The 24849-nt window shown below is 43.4% G+C and overlaps 1 protein-coding gene across 2 annotated transcripts in view; it reads left to right on the forward strand.

Annotated features, from left to right (window-relative positions):
* The window catches only part of tle2b (TLE family member 2, transcriptional corepressor b), a 53570-nt gene extending 30466 nt beyond the window's left edge, over positions 1-23104 (forward strand). For both annotated transcript variants that reach the window (XM_028999687.1, XM_028999688.1), the window contains exons 10-21: positions 1477-1608; positions 2478-2531; positions 2914-3078; positions 3459-3600; positions 4209-4366; positions 4529-4605; positions 6952-7201; positions 7875-8122; positions 8307-8454; positions 8542-8692; positions 8812-8888; positions 21484-23104. In XM_028999687.1, the coding sequence (XP_028855520.1) occupies positions 1477-1608; positions 2478-2531; positions 2914-3078; positions 3459-3600; positions 4209-4366; positions 4529-4605; positions 6952-7201; positions 7875-8122; positions 8307-8454; positions 8542-8692; positions 8812-8888; positions 21484-21591 (1710 nt within the window). In that variant the 3' untranslated portion in view covers positions 21592-23104. The remainder of the gene's footprint in view (positions 1-1476; positions 1609-2477; positions 2532-2913; positions 3079-3458; positions 3601-4208; positions 4367-4528; positions 4606-6951; positions 7202-7874; positions 8123-8306; positions 8455-8541; positions 8693-8811; positions 8889-21483) is intronic.
* The last annotated feature ends 1745 nt before the right edge of the window (positions 23105-24849 follow it).

The raw sequence follows: 24849 nt of genomic DNA on the forward strand, positions 1-24849 counted from the left end.
GAATATTTGTGTAACCTGGCAGTGTTTAACTTATATCAGTACATTTACTCCTGCCAAACTGCTTTCAATACATGAATTAGCATTATTGGTCAGTTTTACGACGATAATACAATAACAGCCACTACAAAGTCAGACTTCAGGCCTCATTTTACTGTAAGATCATCCAGTTATAAACCACCGTTAAATCAAATATTTAATATTCAAGAGCACTGAATAATCAGTATAATCAACTTATAATCAGTGTTTTAATTAACATTCTAGGTTTCAGAGACACTTCAGGGCTTTTTTTCTATTGGTCACGAAAATGCCTCACTGCACACAAAGGCCAAAGTTCAACAAATTATTAATGGCAGATTCTGACTTTAGTGATGGATACAGCGTGCGGACCAGCGCTCCAGCTCCAACAACTGGGATTTCTCTTATATTGGCTGACACAAATATCCATAATTCCTGCTACAAGGTAGAATACAATATTAAAATGGAACAAACATGTTTATTTTTCAATAAGAAACTAATGCAACCTATTAGTTTTTTATTTTAGTAAGTAATTACGTAATGCCATTACATGTAACTCGTTACTCCCCAAAACTGAAAAGAAGGACAAGAAAAGACAGAAATGGGAGGACAACCAAGATGAAGGCACTCCCTGTGCCATGACTGACCAAGGGAGCATTTTGGACTTTTTCTTCTTCTCCAGCACTCTCCATTCCCGATTAATAATATATACTTCTTCTTACTCATCAAGTCAAATCCAACAGCCATGACTGGAGAAAAAACTTTGTACTCTTTATCTTTAAAGGTTTTTCCTTCAATTAATTGAATATTTAAATGAATATAAAGAGCAATCATTATGCAAAATGAAGTAGATAATCTCCCTGTGAACAAAGTTCAATTTCCACATCTTGGAAGCCAGCATCATCTACACCTACTTCCTCACTATCCTGACTCATCAACAACAACATTTATTTCTTATATAGCCCAAAATCACATACAGTACGTCTCAATGGGCTTTGACAGGCCCCACAGTTGACCCTTCTGCACACAAGGAAAAACTCCACACAAAAAAACTCTAGGAGAGAAATAAAGAAAGGAAGAAACCTTGGGAAGGAGTGATACAGAGAGGGACCCCCTTCCAGGGTAGTGTGAGCCTGCAAATGGTGTCAGTGGAGGGTTGGGGATGGTTTGTCCAATAAGAGTCCTACAGTTGTAGAGGTGGAGAAGTCCAGCTCGAGCGTGAATGGTATGTGACAGCAGGGCGAAACATGGAAAATATGTGCTTTATTTGGGAAGAACGTGAGGGAGTAAAAGCTTCAAGTCTGACCAGCCTTCCATCCCCTGCACCATGTACCTCTGTGGTGACTGTGCCCTGAGCCGTTTCCAGGCTCTCTTACAGTTTTAACGCACAGACTCCAGAATATTGTGCACAAGAGTCATTTGTCTTCCATTTATTTAGCTGTGTGTTTGTGTGTTTGACAGAGTAAGTCCGTGTCGTCCACTGATAGCCAGCCTGCAGAAGAAAGACAGGGACCCTCGGGTGCGTATTCTGTCCAGGGAGATGACCACAAGAGGAAGCGCTGTGAGGAGAAAGATGTGCTCCCATCTCATTATGTATGTCACACAGCAGAGCCTAATATCATGACTGCACTATAGCCACATAACAGCATATACTGCCTCATAAGTATACTATTGCAGCCTAATCACAATAAATATATCACAGTACTTCTTTTATTACACTGTCTTATACACAATGGTGTATCATAATTAAGCTTCTTTCTCTTAATCATACCTTATAATAACATATCTAACTTACAGTTCTACCTCTTAGTATTAATCACTGTACAGTCTCATAATTACATGACCTTACAGGTCTACCATGCTATTTAAACCTAAATCATTACCTCATATGAGGTGATGTCATATTACAACATTTATTTCAAATATCTCTCAAAATCATTCTTGTATGAAAAATTAGTTGTAATTACCTATACATGGTTTAAAAGAAAATTCTTTTTGAGGAGCAAAATAAAAAGATTGAAACTTTGTATAAAAAAGAAAATTAGTATTATTATTTGTATACACCCCTTCGCTTCTCCACTTCAGTTCATAACGCTTTTTATTTAGTTATGAAGGGTATAGTCATCAGGCTAAATGTTATTAGAGGGGTGATGTCACTGGATGACACTGTCGATAGAAATATCCAGCCATGATTGCATGGTTGCCATGGTGACTAAGTGCAATCGTTGTCACCTCCCTATTACCAGAAAGAGAAGAGAGGGAGAGGAAAAGCGAGAAGAATATTGTGATAGAGAGAGAGAGAGAGAGAGAGATGTGCCGCAAAGGGCATGAGTGCTAAAATAAGCCCAACTGGTTCATTTGTACCTTCCCCTGAGGGCTTTGTGTGTGTGTGTGTGTGTGTGTTATGTGTTCATATTTATTGTGAACGTTATCAGTGTGTCTACTTCCATTTTGCTCCTTAGGACAGTGATGGGGACAAAAGTGAAGACAATCTTGTGGTGGACGTCTCCAATGAGGTATGTCCTTAAGCTCAGAAGCTCAGAATGCTCAGAATGCTTTGGATTTGTTTCAGATGCCTTCAGCCTTTCTTCTGAATCACAAAAAGAGAAAGCCCACCATGAAATAAACATAGGAAGTGACAGGCATGTGATCTGAGCTTTTGTATGTCCTCAGAAACAGGGCCTGTCTGGTTACATGGTTATATCTAGCACAACACCAACATTGACTAAGTAACATAGCCATGTAATCTATTACATTAGTGTAGTTAACACCACATATATTTCATTTTTTAAATAATTAAACGATTAAGAGTAATGTAGAAGTTCTCACTCTGCTTAAACACCAAATGATGTGGGTGTTTATTCTGCTTTTGGTTGTTCTCCTGACGTGTGTCTCCAGGAACCTTCATCTCCACCCTGTAGCCCAGCTTTGCACTCCCCTCATGGAAACGGTCTGGCCAGGCCTCCCACGCTGAGGAAAGAGTTAACTGGCACCCCCAGTCCCCCTGTTCCATCACCACCATCACACAGCCCCAACACTAGCAAGATTAAAGACTCAGGCCAGGTCTGAACGGCAAGAGATGCTCTCCACCTCTCATGTCTGAACCAAAAATAGAAGACTAATATTTTTTGATTTGGCCAGTTCATCTGATTGCAGCTGCGATCTCCAAGTTTCTGCTCATCCAGTTATGAGCTAATGCTAGCCTGGTAGTGGTTGAGAAGGTTCAGGTTGAATAATAAGGTTGCATGATATCCAAAAACCAGAATGAACTTTTACAAAATAATCACACTTTTTTTTTTTTTTAATAAAACCATTTAATAAACTTAATAAACTGACATATGAGTACTGGCGTTCTGTCACCTGTCTTTGTCACTGCTAGTGCATGTGCTTTATTTGTGGACCGTCACAGGGCTGTCCGGTTTTTGGTCTCTTCCTTCCTGCAGATGGAGAAATCTCAGTCACCTTCTTCCAAATCAGGCAGCTCTTCGCCATCGCATTGTGAGGCTCTGACCCCCGGCCCACCGGGCCCCAGCGCTTCCTGCTTACGCCTCATTAGCAAAACGGCCTCCGGTGCTGACCCACTGGGTAATTAAAAATTTAATACACGTAGCCAGTGGTTCCCAACCTGAGGTTCAACACCCCCAAAGCAGGGGTTCCACACTATTTCATCTGTGCTGAGGTTACAAAATTCTACAAAATTCCAATATCTCACCCAATAAGATCATTAAAACTCTGTATAATCCTGCAGACGAGAGCTGTAAATCAAGTCAAACACGACCTTACAGTCGACATTTTTTTGGTAATTGATAAAAGTGTTTTGCGTGATTTTCTGAATTTGTTTTATTAAATGTTAATATACTTTTTAAAATAATTTACATTTTAGTTGATGCGTTTTAATTATTGTGAGACTGGGACAGTGGTGGCCTAGTGGGTAAGGAAATGGACCCGTTATCGGAAGGTTGCCGGTTCGAATCCCGATCCGCCAAGGTGCCACTGAGGTGCCACTGAGCACGCTGCTCGGGCGCCTGTCATGGTGCCCACTGCTCACTAAGGGTGATGCGTTAAATACAGAGGACTATTTCGCCGTGTCACTGTGTGCTGTGCTGCAGTGTCTCGCAATGACAATCACTTCACATTCATTTCATAACAGTGGCCCTTTAAATGATTATAAACCTACTTTTCTTTTTCCTCAGCTCTCCGCAGTCCCTTTTCTTTGGCGCCCAGTACATATCCGGCTCATTTTGGGGTTGTCTCACATGCTGGTTTAAATGGAGAGCTGGCGAGTCCTGGAAACTTCGGGGGTTCCCTCAGCCTCTCCCCACAGATGAGTGCCTACACTCGCAACCCTAATGTGAGCACAAATATCAACCTAAAAGCCCAGGAATATGAATATTTAGCATTTGATTGGACCATGGGTCTCCTGGAGTCCAGGAGTTGGGCTGTTGACTTGATGGGGTGTCTGGTGTAGTCTGCTGCTGGAAGAGCCTTTCATTTAAGCTTTTTTCTGAATTAGGTGGCATACGAGTCCCGCCCTCATATCAGACCACCAGGTCTATCTACAGCACTACCTGGATCTTCTGGTGGCAAGCCGTGAGTTGACATGCTTACACAAAGATTTTAAAAGCAATAACGATGCGAGCTTATACAAAAGGTAAGATGAAGGCATTTAGAACTATATATAACACAGAGCAGTATCATGCCATGCCGGGAGAGAAAGGAGAGACGCAAATGCTCCACATTTTAAAAAAAGGGGAGTGTTGACTGGAGAAGGCATCGGCCTTCCTGTTTTTTATGCCAGGATGGTAGGAGAGGTGGAAGGTTGTAGTTTTTTTTATTTAGCGAATAGTAAGAAGGTTCTGGTGATCAGGCCACACTGTAAACTGAGTTTTTTCCCCTCTTACTGCCGCCATTCCTCTAGGGCCAGCAGCTCATGGTCCCCTACATCATAACACTGCTGCGTCACATTCTGAAGAATAACAGCAGATAAGACAGCACCCACATTTAACGTGTTGACTTCCACAATGAAGGTTTGGGTTGGACCATGATGGCAGTGGTGAAGCAGAGACAGAGTGAATGCACGGATGGCCTCTGACGTGAGCCAGAACGGAGGGTGGGATGGCCTGGTGAGAGCCGTGAGGAGAGCTGCGACTGTACTGTAGCCCCGGATGATTCGTTGATAAAAGTAGGCGAAGCCAAGAAACTGCTGAAGCTGTTTCAATGTCTTGGGATCCATGGCCACCCCCTGGGGCGAGATGGTAAAGCCCAGGAAGGTTGTGAAGTGCTGGTGGAACGTGCACTTCTCTAACTTGCAGTACAGTCTGTAATGCTGGGCAGACAAACTCATTGTCGCCCTCTCTGATGCACACTAGATTGTAGTGGGACCTGAGGTCCAAATTGGTAAAGGTAGTAGCACCAGAGAGGGCATTGAGAGTGTTTGTCAGAGGAAGGAGGGCCTGGTTCTTCACAGTGATCTTGTTGAGACCTCTGTAGTCAATACAGGTCCTCAGCATTCCATCCTTCTTGGCCACAAAAACAAAAACTGGCGGCAGCGGGTGAGGTGGATGTCCAGAGTGTTCCATTGTGCAGCCCTTTAGATACAAACTGTTCCATCGTCTTGTTTTCTGAGGCATAGAGGGAGTACGGATGTCCACTAGGTGGCATTGCGCCTGGGAATAGGTCGATTGCCATGCCACTTGGCTGATGAGGTTGTATTTGCACTGCTTTCTGATTACTGAACACCTCGGACAGGTAGCACTGAAGGAGTCCTGTGAGGGTTGGAGCAGGGGCAGATGAAGAGGATGCTGAAGAGTTTGGATGGAGATGCAGACCGGTCTGTTGTCAATGGTCTGTTGGAATGTCAATTCTCTCATACTGGGGGTCATGAAGGATGAATCAGGGGTGCTAAAGTAACAGAACAGAGGTGGCAAGTGTGGTGAGGAGAAATTGAAAGACTTCCTGGTAGGAGTCGAGGGTCATTCACAGAGATGAAATTTGGAGGCTGGTGGGCCTGTGGACTGCCATCCATGGTGGTGATGGTGATCGGGGGGGACACTGGTTCCATTGGGATTCTAAGGCGAAGAACAGGTCCATAAAGTTGGCAGTAGGCCCAGAATCGATAAAAGCCATGGTTTTATCCTGAGGAGACACCTAGACAGCGTGGCAGGGAAAGTAAGGTGCGATGTTATGGTGCTGATTGAGCCACAAGACCCATCCATCTTGTTCACCGGGTTTGTTCGTTTCCCTGCCGCGCTGGGCAGATGGCTCAATGGTAGTCAGGGGAGGCACACAGTTGCTCTCTGTACTGTTGCTCACGCTCTGGGAGGGCCATACACCTACTGCATGGAATTGCACAATGTCACTGTCTTCCCATTCCCATCAAGTGGGATGGAGCGTCACATGACACCAACTCACACGCCACCAGAAACACACAAATCAAGAGAGTCAGCAAAACTCACACTCAGACTATGACACAACACAAAATGGCGCAAATGCTGTCTCCCTTTGTTTGTGTGGTTCGCAAGTCAATACTGGAACCCGGAACACCCGGTACACCTAACTAGAAAGGACTTCAGGTGTTGGGAATCAAGAGTGGGCCTGTAACCAGTGCTCTGGAACCCTTGTCAGGTGTGCCCAGTCGTCATAGGATCCAGCGTCACCAGGTGGTACCAATGGACAGTCAGGTGCTTATAACTCACAGGTGCTTCAGCTTTAGAAGCAGGGGTATTAAGACCTGTTATATGTTGGGGAGTGACCATTACTACCCACTTTGACCTTATGTGTGCTGTTGGAACTTGGTTTTCGGGCAATGAGAAATTTTATTTTAGAACTTTTAATACACTGTATTTTTGCTTACAGAAAAACGTAAATGTTTTGATGAAATATTTTCTCTTATGCAATTTGTGCTGTGTTCTCCAATATTGTCTCTGTTTCACACAGTGCCTACTCTTTCCATGTGAGTGCGGATGGACAGATGCAGCCAGTGCCCTTCCCACCTGATGCCCTCCATGGCCCTGGCATCCCGCGCCACGCTCGGCAGATCCACACCCTTAACCACGGGGAGGTGGTGTGTGCCGTCACCATCAGCACCTCCACACGCCATGTCTACACCGGCGGGAAAGGCTGTGTGAAGGTGTGGGACATCAGCCAACCCGGCAGCAAGAGCCCCATGGCCCAGCTGGACTGCCTGGTGAGTGCTGGGACATGGAGTGCTGGCCGTGGCTCGAGCCATCAATAAGCCTTCGAATGTTGGATCAGACACAAGAAAACATCCCAGTGGAACTTCCACGTTTGTGGGTAGTCATTTCCATAGAAAACGGAATTGGCTAGAAAAGGCATCACTGAACAGGCAGGTGTGACTCTAGGACTAATACAGCTGATGTGCAGAACCTATCATATACTTTGCAAGCAAAAACATGAGCATTTGTTTGTCAGTAATAAACAGGAAAAAAATGTTTCAAAATGTTCACCATTTTCATCCCTCACATCCTCAGCAGTTTCCCCCACCTTTAATTTTTTAGTGGTGGTGGTAGTAGCCTAGCGGGTAACACACTCGCCTGTGAACCAGAAGACCCAGGTTCAAACCCCACTTACTACCATTGTGTCCCTGAGCAAGACACTCCAGGGGGGGGACTGTCCCTGTAACTACTGATTGTAAGTCACTCTGGATAAGGGCGTCTGGTAAATACTGTAAATGTAAATGTAAATGTCTACTATCACTTTGTTTCTACAGCCACATTAATTTTGTGTTTCATTTACTTTCTTGTGTGTACCGTATTTGTGTCTATTAGATTGGATTTTTTGTCATTCAAATTAAACATTGATTCATAAGAATTGCAATTTTGCATCCTTTTTTTTTCCAGAACCGGGACAACTACATTCGTTCATGCAAAATCCTTCCCGATGGGCGGACCCTAATAGTGGGCGGAGAGGCGAGCACCCTGTCCATCTGGGACTTGGCCACACCCACTCCTCGCATCAAGGCAGAGTTGACGTCTTCTGCTCCAGCCTGCTACGCTCTCGCCATCAGTCCTGACAACAAGGTCTGCTTCTCCTGCTGCAGCGATGGCAACATAGTGGTGTGGGACCTGCACAATCAAACCCTGGTCAGGTGAGCAGCAAATCTTCAGGTGCATCTCTCCACTTCAGAGATGATTTTAGATCAGCATTTGAACGTGTCCCTGCCAGTGTGAGTAAACAGGGTTCTAGGTTGTACCCTGGGTCTGCAATCAATCTAAAATAAATCCGTCAGTAAATCCATCAGTGATGTGGTTTTAATCCCTTCTCTATTGTAGGCAGTTCCAGGGCCACACCGATGGGGCCAGCTGCATCGACATCTCCAACGATGGCACCAAACTGTGGACGGGAGGGCTGGACAACACGGTGCGCTGCTGGGACCTGAGAGAGGGACGGCAGCTGCAGCAGCATGACTTCACCTCTCAGGTACAGCACAGGGGCCTGATGGGACAGAAGCCGAACGAGAACAGGCTCCTAGATTCATGTAATGGTTCATTATTTATCTTCCCCCAGATCTTCTCCCTGGGCTACTGTCCCACAGGAGAGTGGTTGGCAGTGGGGATGGAGAGCAGTAACGTGGAAGTTCTGCATGTTTCCAAACCTGACAAGTACCAGCTGCATCTTCATGAGAGTTGTGTCCTCTCTCTCAAGTTCGCCTACTGTGGTACTGTGTTTCTTAGACCTAATTACCACACTCTTATTCTATTAAAAGTAAAAATCTTTTTCATTTGAACCCATACAATTTCATGCACAGCCCAAACATTTACACTCCATTTGTTTCAGGCAAGTGGTTTGTAAGTACAGGGAAGGACAACCTGCTGAACGCGTGGAGGACTCCCTACGGTGCCAGTATATTTCAGGTGAGAGAGGAAATGCTGGAAAATGTTGCTTGGTTGGTGTGGATCAGGGTTCTTCACCTTTGAATCTTGAATCCAAATCCAAACCTTGTTTTCCATCCTCCCTTGGTTCTGATTAGCCATAGAGGATTTACAGGTTCTGGACCCTGAGGGCATTTGAACTCCTGTTTTATCAGATCATGCTGGGCTATAAGCTACCTGCATTCTACAAGCTGTACTACTGCTATACATCTGAATAAATCACTGTAGGTAGGGAGGTGAAATCAAGGATTAATTATAAATTATGCTTCTAAAACCTCAGACTACTGAACCCTGTGGAAAAGTGAAAGAAACATAAAGAAGGACCGACAACCAGTAACAGGTAAATGATTGATGTGGCAGGTTAAAATCAGTGAGGGTTGGAATGACAATGTTCTGATGGGATCCTCCAGATCAGGATTGAGCTGATGTAACAAACATCAGCAAAAAAAGACACCCCTCTATCCCCGGGCACACTCTTACCCCTAAAAAGCTATAGCTATATAGCAATTCTCTGTCAAATACACCACATTGCAAGCTGTCCACACAGTGAACAGATGGGAAAAGAAAGAAAAGAAGAAAAGCAAAGACGACTGGAACCAAACACATGACAATACTCACCATCAACACATACTCTCCAAGTACAAAGCTGGGGAAGACAGGTAGGAAGCAATTATGGGGTAGTGGGCAGGGACTGAAGTCCATTTATATACTCTGGGAACACTCCACAGACATGGAAAACATTGTCCCCTGGCCCCCTGAGTGAATATTTCATCTTTTTTAGAGTTATGAGCAAGAGGTCAGATAACCATGATGAGGCCCTGGGTGGGTGTGCTGATTTCTTCTGCAAGCTAACAGTGGCAAAAGCCATGACATCTTTCTGTCTTTTCTTTAACCTACAATGGTTATCATCAGTGACATCAAAAATAACTGTAAAGATGTCAAAAGGAAGGATTATATTAAGAGCATCTGAAAGCAGAGTAAGCTGACAGAGCAAAATGTGGCTTTACGCTGAATAATATGGAGTCTAGCACATTCAGTAGATCTATATGTACTGAAGGAAATGTAGCATTCCATAGGAATGAAGTAAAGATTTTGTTAATCAACAGGAACCTGGAAGGTACATTCATTTTTATACAATCCATTTTTTCTTGCAAGGGATAAATTGAGCAATCTCCTTTTCTGGAAGTCCATCTTGATTTTACCAAGAATAGGGGAGAGATTTGCCTAAAAGAGGCTTTGAATGTCCCTAATAATATTAATGCCTAGATTCCTAAAGCCACTCCTAGCCATTCAAAAAGACAGTGAGTTGTCCTGTAGTTGGAGAGCTAAGTCATTAACAGGGTTACATTCACTTTTATCAAAGTTAACCTTACGCCTGGTCTGATGTGTACAACAACATATCATCACGTTACAGAGAAAGCCTGTGTTCCTGTCCGTTCTATGGATTCCACTTACAGAAGTCAGTGAACTGGGCTAATTGGACAACCTCGACGAGTTATGAAGTATAAAAACTTAATTCATGAAACAAATTTGGGACCATAACCAAAACTTTTTAAACATTTAAACAGGTTATTCCAAAGGCTTTTTCTGCGTCCAGTGAGACCACCACATCTGGGACTACTTTAGGTGTCTGCCCAAGATAAATCCTGCATGATGGTTTCCAAGTGAAGAGCTAGAGCCTTCGCTAAAAATCACAGTTCAAAAGAGAGATGGGTTGATATGAACCACAGCCTGTGCTATTTTTACCGGAGTTTAAAAAGTAAAATGACACCTCAGCAATGAGCCGTGAATAAAACAATCTTAAGTGAAGCACTTGTCACATGTGATACACAGCAGCACAGCACACGGTGCACACAGTGAAATTTGTCCTCTGCATTTAACCATTACCCTGAGTGAGCAGTGGGCAGCCATGACAGGCGCCCGGGGAGGAGTGTGTGGGGACGGTGCTTTGCTCAGTGGCACCTCAGTGGCACCTTGGCGGATCGGGATTCTGATTACAGCCCTGCATTGATGTTATTGCAGCAACAATTTTCCGCCTGCTGCAGTGTAAATGTTCCATAGTAGTATCACTGGCAGGAGATTATGATGAATATAAATTAGAGTAGAAAGAGGTAAAAGTTTTATTAATTTCTGCAGGATCCATTGTCACCTGCCCATGAATTTGCTTGATTTTTGTAATTTGTTGTGAGACATTGTGATTCAAAAATTGATGCACCAGAAGACAACCAGCCTTATCACCATAGTCATAAACATGACCACGTGTTGTTTTGTCTGAACAATAGATAATAAATTGTGCCGGGATTGGAGATCCAGCTTCTTTTTACACAGTTCAGGAGAGGGACCGACTGTAGCTATAGATGAGATATTGCACGTCTGTTCTTTATTAATTCTGGCGTTATATGATTTAATCGCACCCTGGATTACAACTTTTATAAAAGGAATGCAGGCAGATATCTTCACTTTTATTATATTTGAGGAATTCATAAATTTTGTTAGAGATTATTTCACAAAGATTTTTTCAGCCAATAAATTTGTGTCTAGCCTCCAAGGAGTGCACTCTGTTTAAGAAGAGAGGGAAAGGTCAATCATCATTGCAAGTGGGGGCATAAACAGTCACAAGAACAACCAATTTATGCAAAAGAATCCCTTGAGCGATCCTGCATGTCAGAAATTGTATTCGTTGCTCTGAACTGTATATTTTTGCGCATCAGGATGGCATCTCCACAAGTTTTCAAATTTAAGTTGGAATGAAAAATTTGATCCACCCAGGGTCTCCTGAGCTTATCAAGATCTGCATATATGAATATACAGGGAGTGCAGAATTATTAGGCAAATGAGTATTTTGTCCACATCATCCTCTTCATGCATGTTGTCTTACTCCAAGCTGTATAGGCTCGAAAGCCTACTACCAATTAAGCATATTAGGTGATGTGCATCTCTGTAATGAGAAGGGGTGTGGTCTAATGACATCAACACCCTATATCAGGTGTGCATAATTATTAGGCAACTTCCTTTCCTTTGGCAAAATGGGTCAAAAGAAGGACTTGACAGGCTCAGAAAAGTCAAAAATAGTGAGATATCTTGCAGAGGGATGCAGCACTCTTAAAATTGCAAAGCTTCTGAAGCGTGATCATCGAACAATCAAGCGTTTCATTCAAAATAGTCAACATGGTCGCAAGAAGCGTGTGGAAAAACCAAGACGCAAAATAACTGCCCATGAACTGAGAAAAGTCAAGCATGCAGCTGCCAAGATGCCACTTGCCACCAGTTTGGCCATATTTCAGAGCTGCAACATCACTGGAGTGCCCAAAAGCACAAGGTGTGCAATACTCAGAGACATGGCCAAGGTAAGAAAGGCTGAAAGACGACCACCGCTGAACAAGACACACAAGCTGAAACGTCAAGACTGGGCCAAGAAATATCTCAAGACTGATTTTTCTAAGGTTTTATGGACTGATGAAATGAGAGTTAGTCTTGATGGGCCAGATGGATGGATTGGTAAAGGGCAGAGAGCTCCAGTCCGACTCAGACGCCAGCAAGGTGGAGGTGGAGTACTGGTTTGGGCTGGTATCATCAAAGATGAGCTTGTGGGGCCTTTTCGGGTTGAGGATGGAGTCAAGCTCAACTCCCTGTCCTACTGCCAGTTTCTGGAAGACACCTTCTTCAAGCAGTGGTACAGGAAGAAGTCTGCATCCTTCAAGAAAAACATGATTTTCATGCAGGACAATGCTCCATCACACGCGTCCAAGTACTCCACAGCGTGGCTGGCAAGAAAGGGTATAAAAGAAGAAAAACTAATGACATGGCCTCCTTGTTCACCTGATCTGAACCCCATTGAGAACCTGTGGTCCATCATCAAATGTGAGATTTACAAGGAGGGAAAACAGTACACCTCTCTGAACAGTGTCTGGGAGGCTGTGGTTGCTGCTGCACGCAATGTTGATGGTGAACAGATCAAAACACTGACAGAATCCATGGATGGCAGGCTTTTGAGTGTCCTTGCAGAGAAAGGTGGCTATATTGGTCGCTGATTTGTTTTTGTTTTGTTTTTGAATGTCAGAAATGTATATTTGTGAATGTGGAGATGTTATATTGGTTTCACTGGTAAAAATAAATAATTGAAATGGGTATATATTTGTTTTTTGTTAAGTTGCCTAATAATTATGCACAGTAATAGTCACCTGCACACACAGATATCCCCCTAAAATAGCTAAAAATAAAAACAACTAAAAACTACTTCCAAAAACATTTAGCTTCGATATTAATGAGTTTTTTGGGTTCATTGAGAACATGGTTGTCGTTCAATAATAAAATTATTCCTCAAAAATACAAATTGCCTAATAATTCTGCACTCCCTGTAATGTCTGGCTTTAAGTGCTAAAGGTGATTAAATATTCATGCTCTTTTGACAGGACCGTTCAGTCCCTTGTCGTTCTAGCCGATAAATCATATATTACCATTCAATACAGTTAGGAGATCCCATAGTGGTAGTGACTAAAGTGAAAAGTCAGAATCATTTTGGTAAGTAGCATGGTTCTAGTACTAGTTTTGTTTTTGTTTGGATTTCTGGGTTGGAGGGTTTCTGGGTTGGACCACTCCTAAATACTCACTGTTGTTTCTGCCCTTACAACAAAATAAAATCTAGAACCTTACCCTATGGTGGTACTAGCATAATAATAAGGAAATAAAGGTAACCGTAAATGTAACAAATGTAACAAAAATTTTATAAAATGATAAATGAGGACAACAAGGCTTGGAATGGTCCGATTGACTCTCAGATCAGGAACGAAACATCAAGTTTTATGAGTTCTGCAGACAGTTTTTCCATCAAGAATGGTGCTTCTTCTGTTATTGTTGTCCTTGCAGCTGGCAGCGAGCTATCGGCTGCAAATGGTGCTAACTTATGTGTCTAGTTTCTTAGGTTTTCAAAAAAATGTATACAGGTAACAGAATCCGGTAGTCATAAATGAAATTTATAAAACTCCTTTCATAGTCCCAATGTCTCTTCAAAAGGAACCTTGGGGGCCAGTTAAAGGATTTGGTTGCATTTAAAAAAAGGAAATAGAATTCAATTCAAAGTGAACACCGATATGAACAGTGGCACAAAACTTATCGTTGCAGTGTGTAATTATGCACACACACACATAAGTATGGAGTTGTGTTATGATGGAGTATTACTTTGTACTAATCAGAGGTTGAGTGTTTGAATCCTGAACCGCCAAGGTGCCACCTGAGCAACTGAGCAAAGTACCGTCCCCACACACTGCTGCCTGTCATGGCTGCCCACTGCTCACTAAGGGTGATGGTTAAATGTCAAGTAAAGTGTGGGGGTGTCAACTGTAGGGCCTGTCAAAGCCCATTGAGACATACTGTATGTGATTTTGAGCTATATAAGAAATGAATGTTGTTGTTGTTAAATGCAGAGGACACATTTCATTTTGTCACCATGTGCTGTGCTGCTCTGTTTCACAATGACAACACTTTCACTTGTTTCTTTATAATTTGGTCAATAGTTATTATTAATTGAATAATTCGGAACAGAAAATATGTCATGGCTTGACTCTGGAGGGATGCTCCAGCTTCACAATCCGGACTGGAGTTTTGTGTGTCAATGTTGTTATAAATGATTGGCTGTTGTTTCCCATCCTTGTCAGGACGTATCTGTCCTTGTGAGTCATGTTGTGTCTTTGTATTCAAGCGTTTGTGCACATCCTTCCATCTGGCCTGTTTCGCCATGCCACTGTGATCAAAATATTACAAAATTAATAAGAAGTAGTGATTGAAAAACATAACGATATAGTCAATTGCGGAGATGAACAGTAATGAATAATGTAATTTGTTTCAATGCTTCAGTTGTTCATCTGAAATTCACGGAATTAATTTACTTTAAAATCACTACAATTAAATGTTAAAATTTCAAATATTTTCCTTACTAGATTATTCAACTTTTAGCATAATGACATTTTTAAAATATACATGATCACTTGTCACTTGATGACTCTTTCTCTGATAGTTCTAAAAGAAACTAAGCTTTATTTTCCATAATGAAACAAAGGTCTCAAAACCAGACAGGCATGAAACTGACTGGACAGGCTGATAAACAAAGATGCATTTATAATTTTTTAAACTGGCAACCTTCTGATTACGGGGCTGCTTCCTTAACCGCTAGGCCACCACTGCCCCCATTTTTTTTTTTAATTGTGAAGGAAAGTTAAATGTTGTTTATGCCAATGACTGGATTTGAACCCTCAACCTCTGGACTATTGTCTCAGGGTGCTACCGCTGCACCACATTGGCAGAACAAGCGCAGAAGTGACAGAACAAGTCGCAGACCTGCAGGGGGGTGCCCTGCCGCGAGCAAGGAAGAAGTAGGCTTCCACTACAAACATCTGGCCACCATCTTAGTGTCCTACTCGCCTTTGTTTTGGATAGATCTCACCTCACGCCAACTCTGGCAGTGTTTGACATCTCTTCTAGATTTGCCCTCAATGTCCCTGAACCCGTGCCTGACAACAACAACAACATTTATTTCTTATATAGCCCAAAATCAAATACAGTATGTCTCAATGGGCTTTGACAGGCCCTACAGTTGACACCCCCCACACTTGACCCTTCTGCGCATAAGGAACAACTCCACAGTAAAAAACTCTAGGAGAGAGAATAAAGAAAGGAAGAAACGTTGGGAAGGAGTGATACAGAGAGGGACCCCCTTCCAGGGTAGAGTGAGCCTGCAAATGGTGTCAGTGCAGGGTTGGGGATGGTTTGTACAATAAGAGAAAAAGTCCTACACTTGTAGAGGTGGAGAAGTCCAGAGTGTAGTCCAGTGTCATGGTGTACATTACATGTCCATTATGATGCTACTGGTCCTTTTGAGATCCCTGAAGCTGTAGCTGTAACGGTGGTGGTGGCTGTGGTGACACTCTGGTTCATTTCATGCTGGGTCATCGTTTAGCAGTTGTCAGGAACCAGGATTTATCTGCTTGTCTCTTCACTGGAGTCTGCCAGTAGTCTGGGTGCTTGAGTCTGTATCTCGGAGAGAAGAAACAGAAGCAGCGGCAGACGGTGGCATCGTACTGATACTGAAATATGTGGTTATAGTGGTATATTGGTGCTACAGTGGCCCGGTACCCTAACTAGGACAGCCTAACTAGGGTGAATTTAACACTGTCTGTGTTTAAGGGGGACTGTGTAATAAAGTGGACTTAATAATTGACACTGTGTCTGGGACTTTAACAGAAGACCAGAGAAAACAGATGTGTTTTCAGTTTAGATTTAAACATTGAGACTGTGTCTGAGTCCCGGACACTGACCGGTACGCTGTTCCTCAACTGCGGTGCTCTATAGGAGAAGGATCTGCTCCCAGCTGTGACCTTCTGTATTTTGGGTACCAGTAGTGATCCCGCACCCATTGATCGAAGGGGGCGTAGCAGGTTGTAAATAACTAAAAGTTCACTCATGTATTGCGGGGCGAGACCATTTAGAGCTTTATAGGTTAAAAGTAGGATGTAACCTTGATGTAATAAATGCATGGACCAACTTTTCTGCATCATGCATTGAAATGATATTTCTGATTTTCGCAATATTTCTAAGGTGAAAGAATGCTATCCTAGTGACAATATCTACATGTGAATCGAATGAGAGACCTGCATCAATGATGACACGTAGATCCTTCACTTCAATACTCGGTGAGATAGAAAGGCTATCCAGGGTTATTGTGTAGTCAGCCATCTTATGCCTGGCTGCTTGAGGCCCAAGTACAAGAGCTTCTGTCTTGTCAGGGTTTAACAGGAGAAAGTTGGTGAGCATCCACTGTCTAATGTCCTTCAGACAATTCTCTATTTTGCTCAGCTGCTGCCTCTGATCTGGCATTGCTGACAGATACAGCTGTGTGACGTCAGCGTAGCAATGAAAGCTAATACCGTGTTTGCGGATTACGTCGCCTAAAGGTAACATGTATAGAGAAAAAAGTAACGGACCTAGGACAGAACCTTGTGGAACACCAAACTCTACTTTACTATGTGAAGATGAAACACCATTGATGTCCACAAACTGATATCGGTGGGTCAGATATGATCTGAACCATTCAAGGGCTGTTCCCTTAATCCCAATAACATTCTCTAACCTGGCAAGGAGAATAGCATGATCGATAGTGTCAAACGCTGCACTCAGATCAAGGACTGAGGACAATAATGGACTATAAAGCACCAACATCAGGTACGGCTGACGTGTCTCTGGCAGACGAGCTAAATACGTTCTATGCTTGCTTCGAGGCTGCAGCTAAAGGCGCTAGCAATGCTACGGCTAGCGGCTCCAACAGCTGCAGACAGGAGGACAGTGAGCATGACGTGAGGAGAGCCTTCAAGAAAGTGAACACCAGGAAGGCAGCAGGACCAGACGGCATCTCGGGGAGAATCCTCAGAGCCTGAGCAGATCAGCTAGCACCGGTGTTCACAGAGATATTCAGCCTCTCTCTAGCTCAGTCGGTGATCCCCACATGCTTCAAGGTGTCCATCATTGTTCCAGTCCCCAAGAAAACCCATCCTGCCTCCCTCAACGACTACCGCCCTGATCTTTGAACGGCTGGTCAGAGATGAAGCTGGTCTTCATTACCGGACGCACTCGATCCACTACAGTTTGCGTACCGTCTAAACCGTCCAATGTACAGACGACACCATCTCACATCTCCTCCACACAGCACTCACCCACCTGGACACTTGGAAGGTAAATGATGTTAAAATGCTTTTCATTGACTACAGTTCAGCATTTAACACAATAATCCCTTCCACACTCACCACCAAGCTGGAGCACCTGGGACTCAGCTCATCTCTCTGTCAGTCGATCTCCAACTTCCTAACCAGGAGACCACAGGCAGTAAGGATGGGTGGACATGTCTCAACCTCCATCACCCTCAGCACTGGAGCCCCCCAGGGCTGTGTTCTGAGCCCCCCTGCTGTACTCTCTGTACACATACGACTGTACAGCCACTACTAACTCCACCACCATCATCAAGTTTGCTGACGACACTGTCGTGGTGGACCTGATCTCTGACAACGATGAGACGGCCTACCTGGAGGAGGTTGGAAATCTAGCGAACTGGTGCCAGAGGAACAATCTCCACCTGAACGTCAGCAAGACAAAGGAGCTAATAGTGGACTTCAGTACAAAGCAGGAGAGGACCTACCAGACCCCTGTTATCAACAGGAGCCCAGTGGAGAGAGTGGACAGCTTCCGTTACCTCGGTGTTTACATCACGCAGGACCTGTCATGGTCCTGTCACATCAACACCATGGTGAAAAAGGCCCGGCAGCGTCTCTACCACCTCAGACGCCTGAGAGACTTCAGACTGCCCTCCAAGGTGCTCAGGAACATCTACTCCTGCACCATAGAGAGCATCCTGACGGGAAATATCTCAACCTGGTTCGGGAACAGCACCATGCAGGACAGGCAAGCTCTACAGAGGGTGGTTCCATCAGCTGAACACATCATCTGTACCAAGCTCCCTGACCTTCAAACCATCTACAGCAAGCAGTGCTGGACCACGGTCAGGAAGATAGCGAAGGACCTCAGCCACCCCAACAATGGACTCTTCTCTCTGCTGCGATCAGGGAAGTCCAACACAGAGAGAATGAGGAGGAGCTTCTTCCCGCAGGTTATACAAGCTCAGTACAACACTACATAGGACAGAACTCTAATACACTCCAGCACTTTCACTTCCACTTTCAATCACTTCTGGACTCCGAATTTTTTACTCTTTTACAATTTTTTTCACTTTTTCACTTCATACCTTGTTGTCACACATATTTTATGTTTTATATTAAAGACACAAAACTGTAATATTTGGTTATGTTTGCAATATTTGTAATACTGTGGTCTGTACAGTCGCTAAAGCATTTCACTGCATATCATACCGTGTATGACTGTGTACGTGACAAATAACATTTGAATTTGAATTCATCCACCACTGTCCCAGATACTCGATTGATCTGAATTTGGTCAGTTTTATTGCTTTTTTAGACAATCCCAATGTTTTCTGCATTACTCCCAGCGTGACATCTCTGATCTCTTTCTGGCTCCTCACTCTTCCATGACCTTTTCCTCTTCCTCCCATCGCTTCTTCTTCTTCCACTCCTTCTTATCCTCTGGTTCTCTGTAGTGGGCAGAAGAGGCATCTGCCTGTCAAAACATCCCCTTTACCTGCCTGTCACTCTGCTTGACAGGCCTTAGTTGGTCTGGAGCAGCTGTGCTCAGGCTGGAGCTGTCTGAGAGAAAAGCTCAGTGGATGTGTTAGAATAGACAATCTGAAGATCATCACACAAACAAAAATTAGTCTTTCTCGATAACACTGATGTGACGCAACAGATCTTTTACATCTCAGGACATCTCGTTTTGCATTTCAATCTCTTCTGCATGCGACCTGATGTTGGAATGTTGGAATTGCAGCAGTGTTAAAACTCAATTTTAACAGCTTCACAGCTGTCTGGGCCAGAAAAACCAACGGAAGCAGGATTTGTTCTAAAGATGATGGTCTGTAGAACAAAGGCAGGACGTCTCTCACATTAGTAAAGACACTTTCAAAAGCCAAATATTGTTAAAAGAATTCCGATGCATTACCAATGGAGGCGGGCCTTGTTTTTACTGTTTAAAATATGGTGCAAACGTCATCTAAATGCACAGCGTAAAGCACCAAATATGGTGTTTCTTGGAATCTGCTGCTGTTTTTTTGTGAATGTGCTCAGGTGCCTCTGTTTTATCTACTGTGGAGTAGCTGGCTGACTACACCATAACCCTGGATAGCCTTTCTATCTCACCAAGTATTGAAGTAAAGGATCTAGGTGTCATCATTGTTGCAGGTCTCTCATTCGATTCACATGTAGATAATGTCACTAGAATAGCATTCTTTCACCTTAGAAATATTGCGAAAAATAAGAAATATCATTTCAATGCATGATGCAGAAAAGTTGGTCCATTATTACATCAAGGTTAGATTACTGCAATGCATTATTGTCTGGATGCTCTAGTAGGTGCATGAGTAAACTCCAGCTAGTACAGAATGCTGCAGCCAGAGTTCTAACCAGAACCAGGAAATTTGACCACATCACCCCAGTCTTACAATCACTGCACTGGTTACCCCTCAAATTTAGGATTGACTACAAAATCCTACTTTTAACCTATAAAGCTCTAAATGGTCTCGCCCCACAGTACCTGAGTGAACTTTTGGTTCTTTACGAACCGCCACGCCCCCTTCGATCAATGGGTGCGGGGTCACTACTGGTACCAAAGGTGCAGAAGGTCACAGCTGGGAGCAGATCCTTCTCCTATAGAGCTCCGCAGTTGTGGAACAGCTTGCCTGTCAGTGTCCGGGATTCAGACACAGTCTCAGTGTTTAAATCCAATCTCAAAACCTATCTGTTTTCTCTGGCTTTTTGCTAAAGTCCTAGACCCTCATTTCACTTGATTTTGACACAGTGTCAATTATCACTAGTTTATCACAGAGTCCCCCTGTTAGACACAGACAAAGTTAAATTCACCAGTTAGGCTGTCCTAGTTAGGGTACCGGGCCACTGTAGCACCAATATACCACTATAACCACAGATTTCAGTATCGGTCGTACAGTGCAACCGTCTGCCGCTGCTTCTGTTTGTTTTTCTCCGAGACACGGAATCAAGCACCCAGACTACTGGCAGACCCCAGTGATCAGACCAGCAAATAAATCCTGGTTCCTGACAACTGCTTAACAAGGACTTAGCATGAAACGAACCAGAGGGTCACCACATCCACCACCACCGTTACAACTACAGCTTCAGGGATCTTCAAAAGGACCAGAAGCATCATAATGGACATGTAATGTACACCATGACACTGGACTACACTCTGGACTTCTCCACCTCTACAACTGTAGGACTTTTATATTGTACAAATCATCACCAGCCCTGCACCATTTGCAGGCTCACTGTACCCTGGAAGGGGGTCCCTCTCTGTATCACTCCTTCCCAACGTTTCTTCCTTTCTTTATTTCTCTCCTAGAGTTTTTTTTTCTGTGGAGTTTTTCCTTGTGTGCAGAAGGGTCAAGTGTGGGGGGTGTCAACTGTAGGGCCTGTCAAAGCCCATTGAGACGTACTGTATGTGATTTTGGGCTATATAAGAAATAAATGTTGTTGTTGTTGTTGTTGTTGTTGTGTAGGGTGGATTTGTGATGAAGTGAAGTGATTGTCACATGTGATACACAGCAGCACAGCACACGGTGCACACAGTGAAATTTGTCCTCTGCATTTAACCCATCACCTTGAGTGAGCAGTGGGCAGCCATGACAGGCGCCCGGGGAGCAGTGTGTGGGGACAGTGCTTTGCTCAGTGGCACCTCAGTGGTACCTTGGCGGATCGGGATTCGAACCGGCAACCTTGTGATTACGGGGCCACTTCCTTAACCGCTAGGCCACCACTGCCCCTAAAAATATTATTATTTGAAGGAAATTATTTTAGTACATTGCCAGTATATTTAGTATATATACAGTATATTATTGCCCCCGCTTTATTTTATTTAAAATCATTTCTGTCTTTCTCTACATTTTTCTATCCAGTCCAAGGAGTCCTCCTCAGTCCTCAGCTGTGACGTCTCTCCGGACGACAAGTACATCGTCACTGGCTCTGGAGACAAGAAGGCCACGGTGTACGAGGTTGTGTACTGAGACTCTGGTGGGGGTGAGAGATGCTTCCAGAAACCGAATGGTCTCAGCGGGACTTTCAAGGTTGTTAGCATGTTGGAGGAAACCACATTTTCCCCTCCACCTCCACCTCCACCTCCTCCTGCTGCTGCTGCTCAGCTCCAGCCGGAGTCTGGGAACGTCAGCAGGGAGAGAAAGAGACCGGGAAGCCCACAGTGAGAGATAATTAGTGGAGTTCTTTGATTAAGAGCTCAGCGCAGGGCGCATCTCATAGGGAAAATGCACAGAGGCACAGAGGGAATTGCAGCAAGCAACTATGATACCCAGACAATCGATTCATTAGTCAGCCAGTCAAATCTTTAATGAGTCAAAACCAGAAGCCCGTGAAGAATGGCTATCGGAGCTGGGCAGGGGTAGAAGAGAAAGTCAAATAAAACCTCCCCTGTGGGGAGGGGAGTAGTTCTTGGCGAGCATCATTTACTGTATTTTAACAAATGAAAAAGACGTCAAACCTAAATCCATGAACTCAGATGCCAAAATGAAACAAGCAGTCTGAACTGAAGACTTGGTTGGACTTGGACCATGTTCCACCACTGTTCCACCACTGTTCCACCACTGTACTACTCCATACGCCCAGTGACATACGCAAACTCTCGGAATTTCAGGACACGAACGGTCATTTCTATCTTATACATATGGCTTTATTCTTCCAGGCAATAACAAGCTTTTTATCTCATAATGATTCAGTAAAAGGTAACTATGCTGCATGTTTTCCACCTTACATATTGTGAAATGCATGCATCTTGTCTGGAGACATACTGTCCTGGACATACTGCCCGTCTGCTTCTATTACTGATAGCGTGACCACATACCTTAATACAATATGACAAGTTATTAAAAATGACATTTTAAATAGTATTTAACTAGTATGATTTTCACACAGTTAAAAATCTGTAGTGGCTACAGCTGAAATGGGTTCATGCCATTTAGAAAACACAAGACCATTAAATATCATTTTAGATCATTTCTTTATGTCCATAGCTGCAAAAATGGAAATAAAAGCAACACAGGTCGTTTTTTAATTGTTGGACCATTAATGAAAGATTAGATTGTGAATAAAAGTAGGTATGGCTTTTTCAGGTGTAAAATGTATTAATTTTATGAATTGTATTTTATTGCCATTTTTATTGCCACAGTGCTCCTCCACCGTTTTCGTTCTGTCTGTTGAAATGCAGAAGGTAAAGTGTACTTTTGGTTTGTTTGGTTTTGATTTATGGATAAAGATCTGTTGGAATAACTGTGGGACTTGTATATTGTATGCTTTCTCCTTTATAAAAATACCACAAACACTATCTTTATCGAACTATCAGAATATTTATTCTGAACTTGCTTTTGTTTCAAAACCATTTTTTAAGTGATCGATTTCAAAGCCAAGGATTCCTTTCACCCCCCAACGAAATCCTTTTTAACCCTCTGTACCCTCCCTTGTGTTGTATCAGAAATTATGAATATGATTAAACATTCATCTTTTCAGTTTGTTGCATCTATGGTATTTTAATTTTGAGCATTCATGCAAACTGACATCTGATATAAACACCCAATCAAGAGTTTAATCATTTATGAAACTGAAGTGATTGTGATACACTGCAGCACAGCACACGGTGACACGGTGAAATGTGTCCTCTGTATTTAACCATCACCCTTGGTGAGCAGTGGGCACCATGACAGGCAGTGTGTGGGGACGGGACCTTCATCAAGGGGACCTCGGTAGTACCTTGGTGGGTCGGGATTCGAACCCCGAACCTTCTGATTATGGGGCCACTTCCTTAACCACTAGGCCACCGCTGCCCCCCGCTATGCAACCACTGCCCCCCGCTGCCCCCCCCAGGCAACCACTGTTATGGAAACGGTTATGGAAACGGACCTTAATCAGAAGGTTGCCTGTTTGAACCATGAGTATATACAGCTCTTGACCAAATCATCTTCTGACATTGCTTATAGAAATTAAACTTTTATTTGTATGAAATGTCCCAGAATGCACTCTGGGTGTGAGTGAGTGAGAGGAGAACCTGCTGTAGTTTGTTCAACCATTTTATAGTTTTCCTAAATTAATTTTTTTCCCCGTTATTTACATATTTTAACAACCCCAAATGGAGTGGGGGGATAACCTGCAATATGACAAATCATATTTAATCACCGTTCAACAAAGTGCTTGGGCATTTACTGTTACATGTAAATAATATGTGCATTTCATGCAACAATTTTACAATATTGCATTGTTCCTTTTTTTAAAATAAAAGTGCTTCACATTTGACCTCAATATAAAAACGTATCAAATAAATTGGGGAGACCTGAAATACAAAAAAAAGGCGCGCTCACTTGCATAATGAACTGGAACCATGATAATAAAACCACGTTTTGAGCAGAAAAAGATTTCCGGCATTTTCTGCGGCCATCGGTGTTCCAGCGACCGGGCGAGTGGTCCGGATTCACGTTCAATTCCGCATTTTCATCATGGGATTCAGGATCTCACGTGATGTATGATGTGGGCGAAGTGGGTTCCTGCCCTGGGTGAGACACTGAGGCTCAGTTTGTTATCGTCACTTGAACAAATGCTCAGAAGCGGTCCCGTCATCAGAAGGTTTTGGTTGTGTCACACGGTGCTGCAGTCTTTCACAGTGACAATCACTGTGACAATACACTGTGTGTATGCAGTACAGTGGGGCTCTAGGTCTATAGCACAAGAACACGGGCAAATTCAGGGAATCACATTTTATTACTCAGAATACTGGAAGGTCATGGAGATGCATTTAGAATGAAAGCGTTGTTGAACATTTTTTTAGAGCCGTTCTTTGGTATCTCGCTACACTGATATGTGAAATCAAAGTCAAACATGTTGGGTCAGGTTCCATCCTAAAAACGATCAATGTTTTCCCGCTCAGAAACACATTTAGCTTAAAATGAAAAACGCCGACGTACACCAATCCTACACGACATCCCGTTCTCTCAGGTCTGCAGACCAGAGACTATTCAGAGACGACAGAGGGGACAGGGACAGGCAGCGTCAATCAATGTGTTGAAATCTTCACGCACAAAGATGGGCGGGATTAACCATGTTAATCAAGCCAACCTGGTTGAAGCTGCTACACCAGCCTCTCCTGCTGAAAGCAACACACATCATCACATGGCCACAAGTTTCATGCCGAACAACGTTTGTCCACATATTCTGTCCAGTTTTAATTGATTGGACTGATTTCTGTGAAATAAGAACGGGACAGTCTA

Source organism: Denticeps clupeoides, chromosome 13 (assembly GCF_900700375.1).
Source record: "Denticeps clupeoides chromosome 13, fDenClu1.1, whole genome shotgun sequence".
Classification (NCBI taxonomy): domain Eukaryota; kingdom Metazoa; phylum Chordata; class Actinopteri; order Clupeiformes; family Denticipitidae; genus Denticeps; species Denticeps clupeoides.